The sequence below is a fragment of the Diaphorina citri genome, unplaced genomic scaffold, assembly GCF_000475195.1.
Source record: "Diaphorina citri unplaced genomic scaffold, Diaci psyllid genome assembly version 1.1 scaffold5885, whole genome shotgun sequence".
NCBI lineage: Eukaryota > Metazoa > Arthropoda > Insecta > Hemiptera > Psyllidae > Diaphorina > Diaphorina citri.
Window position 1 is genome coordinate 7,186 of NW_007383261.1, and position 6,700 is coordinate 13,885.

Here is a 6,700-nt window from a genome sequence, read left to right on the forward strand (position 1 = left end):
TTGGAGGTTAAAGGACTGATAAATGTTCAAACGAAAGAAGTAGCACCGGAGAGGGAGAGAGAGAAGGAAGTGATAGTGAGAGAAAGTGATAGTGAGAGAAGTGATAGAGGAAAGTGATAGTGAGAGAGGGAGAGAGAGAGACAGGAGAGAGAGAGAGAGAGTAGAGTTTGAAGTGGAGTTTGTAGAAGACACCATTGGAGAAACAACGATTATAATGTATAATTATTGAGGAAAAATATATATTACAAAAAGGTAGGAGATTACAATTTGATACAAGACATGATTACAATAATAACTACATTTATTTACTCCCGACAAATTTTGACAACCGTATTACCCTGAAAAAATCAGATCGGCTGTCATACTTAATTTTAAGAATGAGACAAGACAAGATAAGATGATGAGAGAAGAGAGATAAGATAAGATAAGCATAGAAAGTAAGATAAATTAAGATAAGATAAGTGGTCCACGACGGCTTGCTTTGGCTCAACTGCTCCGGTAGCGAGAGAGTTTCGCGCGCAGAAGGGAAGACTGCTCAGACCGCTCTGCATTCCGAGGAGCCGCCAGCCAGGAGTTCGAGACATGCGGTTTGTCTTCTAATTATGCGTTTCTCTTCCTCTAGATGTCCTTCTACAAAGGTTATTATTGGCAACCCTACACCTGCTATTCTTCTTCTTCTTTGGACCAAAGGCGTCAGGGAGGATAGTTATTCCATATCACCACATTTCCATAACAAGGAAAATAATAATAATAATAATAAAAAAAATTAAATTTATATTAGTGTTTTTTCCATATACCTTCTTCTTCTTCTTCTTCTCTTCTTCTTCTTCTTCTTCTTCTCTTCTTCCTTCTTCTTCTTCTTTGGCCAAGGTCAAGGAGGAAGTTATTTGCATATCACACATTTCATAACAAGGAATAATACATACGACGAATTAGTTATTCCATATCACGACATTTCTAACAAGGAAAAGTAAATCAATAACAATAAAATAAAAATAACAAAAAAAACAATTAAATGTTATATTACTGTTTTTTTTTCCATTATACCTTCTTCTTCTTCTTCTTCCTTCTATCCTCTCTTCTTCTATCTTCTTCTTCCGTGCGCGTTCTATCCGCTACGAGTCTTTCTTCTGTCTTCTTCTTCTTCTTCTTCTTCCTTCTTCTTCGTTCTTCTTCCTTCTTCTTCTTCCCGCAGAGCCTTGTAATATCCAGGAAATGGAGTGTATGATGGTCCGGCAGGATAGATGCATGTTTTTATGAAGCAAACAGCCATCCACTGACGGCTCGCTGCAGGAGATTTTAAAGAATAGAACAGAGTAGAATGGCATAGAATATTATAGAATTGAAATTGGAAAAGTGTAGAACAGCTAAATTAGCATTGATTGAAATATTTTTTTTTTTTTCATTTTTATTAAAAAAAAGAAAATAAATAAAGGGCTAACTCCGCGTCCCAGAGGGCATCATAGGTACCTACTTACTAGACTATGGTAATCAGAGATCCCGGTTCGACTTCCTACGTGGTCAAAGTTTCCTTTAACTCTGTGATTGGATACCCCACAGGCCCCATGTATGAAAACATTTGCCCTTAACCATGAGAGAACAGACTTTAATAAGTTCTTGGATTTTTTCATCAAACAAAAAGCAAAATTTCACTCAAATGCCCCTCTTTAACATAACCCATTTAAAATATACAGAGCGCCCAGCGCTAGTTAGCTTAGTTTGGGTGAGTGCGTTTGCCTTGTAAGCGCTAGGCCGCGGTTCGATTCCGGCCGGGGCGGATTTTATCCTGATTGGGATAATGTAGCGTTCTCGGACGGCTGGCTTTCCTATCCTCGTCTTCCCTTCTCTCTTTCGATTTCGGGACGATAGACCATAGCAGTTACAGTTCCCTCTGTCAAACCTCTTAAAAAAAAAAATAAAAATACAAGAGCGGTCCCGTGGTGGCGAATGTGGTTTCGGCCATGCCTTAACGCCCAAAATAGATAAAAATTCAAAGAGAGCTGGACTGGTTTTTCAAAGAAAAACCGGACAGCAAAATCTTTACCTTCGCTTTTCGTTGTAATGCTTTGATATTGTTGGATCCAGATTGAGGACATTTTCCAGAGACATCAGGCTGGCTCAAGAGATCGAGCTTGATTTGAGCCTGAGCCAGGGTTGTTGTAGCAGTTGATCCGCTCCTTGGATCAGCGAGGTCTAGGAGCTCCGGGATGCCTGTAATAGAATAGAATAGAATAGAATAGAATATAGAATAGAATAGAATAGAATATGAAAATTACTTTAGAATTTGAATTTGAATAAGATTTATCTTTGAATATTTAGGTACAAATAAAGCATCTCCTAGGCTGATTTCAACCTCTGAGGAGATGGTTCTTCTTCCTCTTCATTGGTTGCTTATATATAACATAGGTAGGTACTGATTAATATTGATTTTGATACATGTAAGATACATAGGTAGGTAAGTTTTAATAACAATGGTAGGTATAAAATAAATGCAATAGAATAGAATATCATAATTTTACACTGATAATGCCATCACTGTTTTTCTTTTCTTCAAGATGAGTGTTTAACCGCCGTGCTGTTTTTATTTCATAGCAATGAAACAACTGCTACATTAGGCATTGCCTTGCCCTTGGGATCAATTTAATTTGAAGAAACCCATTTACTGATGAACATTTGTAATGAGACGCGTGTGGTTTGTGTCGTAGCATGCCCATCCCGTGGTATGTCCCTCATCAGATGGGCGAGAAGATTGATTGATTGATTGATTGATTGATTGATTGATTGATTGGGGACTTAATAAAGTAGCTACTCAATTGTGCTCATGAAGAGTGCACCCAAATTTCAAGTAAAGAGCCAAAAAAAGTTCGACTTTGGCGTGCAAGCCTAGTTTGACACTCACTCGGCCATGGAGGTTACTGTGTGTTTCGAACTCTAAAAGTACACTCACATTATTCGTATCCATGTTTGACGAGTCAAGGAAATCCAAGGAACGGCGATAGCATTGTACTGCGAATGAATTGTCACCTCTAGAGTAGAACCAGTTACCTCTATGCTTCCTCTTTACTCTGAAATTAATTAAGAGAGAACAATAAAATTAAAGAAATGAGTAGGATCGAACCAAATGTACAATATTTCTACTCTCTAAGATATGTATAGGTATGTATAACAATCATAGGCCATATGATTGTTGAAACCTTTTCAACTCTCCAGGGAAATCTACTAACCCTCCAACCAAATTAATATTTTTGAAAAATTAAAATTAAAATGAGTTTGATTTAAATACCTACATAATTATGAACCTAATTAGGTACCTGTAAAGCTAAACATTCATCTTGGATTTTTTTTTTTTTTTATTCTGTAAAAATGTTGCAGACAAGTTTTAAGTGTCTTTGGATCACTTGTGGTCTGTGGACAATAGGTATATACCAGTATACCACTGATTTTGAAATGTACCTATTATTTTTCTTTCTTACCCAAAGTCAAGTCTCTTTTCCACTGGCAACTCAGCGAGATCAAAGTCGGGCAATACGGAATGTAAGGTGAGCGAATAGTACAGTTTGGCACCGGGAGGAATCGACTTGCTTGGTTCACCCTTGTCTCCGTAACCGAACCGAGCGGTGATTTCAATTTGACACTCCTCGCCCATTTCCATCAGTGGAAGAACGTAGTCCATCCCATGCACCAACTGGGAAAAGTGAACAGAAAAAATATTATCAGACTATGTTTTAAATATTATCATAACTTTATGTAATTTAAACAAGGTTTTATTTACATAGGTATTTGTAAACTTTTCCTTATTTAGTCTTCTCTTTATTTGTTCTCCTCTTGCGAGTTCCTTGTTTAGACTGCAAGAGTAAAGGGACATCTCAGTCCTATGCTGGCAGTATAAACAAGGTATGTTCTATTTTTTTTGTAATCTCTTTTAATTTTCTTTTTAAAGAATAGTTAACAACTTACTTCTAAATCACCAACGCATATTTCTAAATTATCAAATGTTTCTACAAGAGTGTCGTCTTCAAGTTTTCCAAAGCCAGATATGACACAGAGGTCTCCACGCTGAGGTCGAGTGTCGGGCTCTCCATGCTTTGTAATCTGAAAGGAAAATATAGAATGAAAAAATCAGTTCTACTTGTGTAAAACCAGTGTGACATAATTATGAAGACAAATTTTAAGTACTTATGTAATCATATTATTACTAGGTATGTACCTACCTACATACTTACACAAATTTATTTTCTTTTATTTATGGAAACTGAGATTGTTTCCTCTTTTCTGAAACCTATTGCCTTTCTTGTCAAGGAAAAATGCAGGTAGGTTTTAGTTTAAATACTACCTAGTTACTTAGCATGTAAGACCTTTACTAGACCATTGAAACTAATGTGTTCCCAACCATCAAAGATCAAGGGCTAGGAATATTATCTTGAAAAGGGGACTTTGTTTCAGATTCCTAGTGTTTACCTACACTTGGTAGGACAATAAGTTTTTACCAAGAATGAAAATGAAGGTACCTAACAGGTATGATCACCTGACAAATTTCTGATAATTTTTTGTCATCTGTATTGGTAGCATACAGTAAATTTGACAAACCTTGACAAACAAAATCCAAAATTTGGTAATTATGCAGAAGTAATGTCCGTGGAAAAGAAAAGCTCCTTTTTGTATTTAACCTAACCTTATAATAACACTAATCACTGCTCTAATTGTGAAAACTCCTTCTTGTGTTTAACCTAACCCTATAATAACACTGGTCACTTCTCATTTGTGCCAGTTCCTTTGGTAGCAATATTCCACGGACGTGACCTCTGCACAAGTACCACAATTTTTGGTACTTGTGCATAAGGCGCGTCAATGGGACATTACAAAAATCCGTTTATAAGAGGGAAGATACTTGCTTTAGGATACGGTACAAACTAGCAAAATGGTGAAAAAATACGGATTTCCCGATTTTTACCCGGAACAAAGGCCCTCCCCAAACAAAAAAACTTTTTTGCATAAAAAAAAGAACAAATACCAATGAAGTAATTCGAAATAAAAACATCCTTGTACCAATCCTTGGGTAAAACTGCTTTACCCAAGGATAGGTACTAAATTACAAATAATCCGTTTTTGAATCCGTGTTATATCCTTGGGTAAAACTGCTTTACCCAAGGATAGGTACTAAATTAAAAATAATCCGTTTTTGATTCCGTGTTACTAAAAATCACAACTAAAAAGGCTGAAAAAATACCTACTTGACTCGCGGGTTTTTGTGTTTTTCGTCTTTTCAAACTTTTTTTCTGTTTATTAGTCAGTTCCTGTATTTTCCATAGATTTGGAAAAAAACCGGAACAAAGGTGTGTTCTGGCGGAACATTTGATTTTTGACAAAAATACGGATTGTTCCGGGAAATAACGTACGGTTGGCAACCCTACTGGTCACTGCTCATTTGTGCCAGTTCCTTTGGTAGCAATATTCTACGGATGTGACTTCTGCACAAGTACCAAGATAGAAAATAGAATAAATATGATCTTCTGATTTTTTTTTTTTTTTTTTTTTTTTTTTTGGGGGGGGAGGAATAAAAAAAATTTAAAAAACCTTAAAAAAAAGTACTTGTTCCAAGTCCACCAAGAATTTAAATAAAAACCCAAAGTCCTCCACCTGCCCCTAGTCTACCTTGACCCACAAATCAGTCTTTGTTATCCCAAACCATATGGCTTACAAAATGAAGGTCACAAAATATCCTACCTCATGATGGAACATCAAATCTCACACAAGGAAATAATGATGATTGTTTTCAAATCGAGACATTATTCAATTGTGTCCGCGGCAAAATGACAACCTCTAGTTGGCAGAAACTTCTACATTTTCTACCACCTGTGAAAAGATCATGCTTGAAGAAAACCCACACAAAAAAAACCACTTGGAAACAAAAACTTGCCAAGGACAACTTGGTGGGTTTTTTTCGATGATCTTTTCCGTAAAGTTTTGTGCAGATATTTCTTGACTTTACCTTCTTCTTGATATGTCCGCTGCCCAAAATATCCACCCATTCGTCCTCGACTTCTTCTTCTGGCTTATCAGGAATCACCGGATTCTCTTCCACATCCGCCTTATCCACAATTTCGAACGAATTCAAATCCCCATTATTTCCATTGGAGATGCTTTCATCCATGTTGAAATGTCACGGATTCAGATGAATTTTCAAAAATTTCCGACACTTCTAGGACACTCGCGTAGGAAAAAAGACCGTGGAAAAGATTTCCGAGTTGTTCAGGACTGAAAATCGCTCCGGAAAACCAGTTTTTCGGTGAGATTATCCGTTTTTTCTTCGCGATTTTCGTGATTGCGGAGTTTTACTTTTTAGTGATAAGCAGAAGTTTTGTTTTTGTTTTTCTGATCTTTCTTTTATCTCATGCGGTGTTGCCAGGTGACGATCGGGAGTCGGGGACCAGGGGGATTTTACAAGGCCCGATCTTGAACATCGAATGATGTATTTTCATCAAAATCGCAAGAACGCTCAAAATTGAATGCAAAAAAGCAAACTTGAGGAATTAACTAGATCTAAGATGTGTTAGAGAGAGAGAAAAAAAAAAACTGATATATTTCGGCATAACAGGATAATAACTCCAAGGTCCAAGGAATTTTCCCAACAGTATTCTGAGTTCCTACCCTATATCCCAGGTATAAATAATTTATTAAATGAAAAGGGTATTAAATAATT

The 6,700-nt window shown here is 36.6% G+C and overlaps 1 protein-coding gene across 1 annotated transcript in view; it reads right to left on the reverse strand.

The window, feature by feature from the left end:
* The window catches only part of LOC103521757 (peptidyl-prolyl cis-trans isomerase FKBP8-like), a gene marked incomplete at its 3' end in the record, with an annotated part of 13,405 nt that extends 7,045 nt beyond the window's left edge, over positions 1-6,360 (reverse strand). The window contains exons 1-4 of the mRNA XM_008486864.1: positions 5,990-6,360; positions 3,958-4,092; positions 3,474-3,685; positions 2,948-3,065 (exon numbers count right to left, since the gene is read on the reverse strand). Of these exons, the coding sequence (XP_008485086.1) occupies positions 2,948-3,065; positions 3,474-3,685; positions 3,958-4,092; positions 5,990-6,151 (627 nt within the window). The remainder of the gene's footprint in view (positions 1-2,947; positions 3,066-3,473; positions 3,686-3,957; positions 4,093-5,989) is intronic.
* Positions 6,361-6,700: the final 340 nt, after the last annotated feature.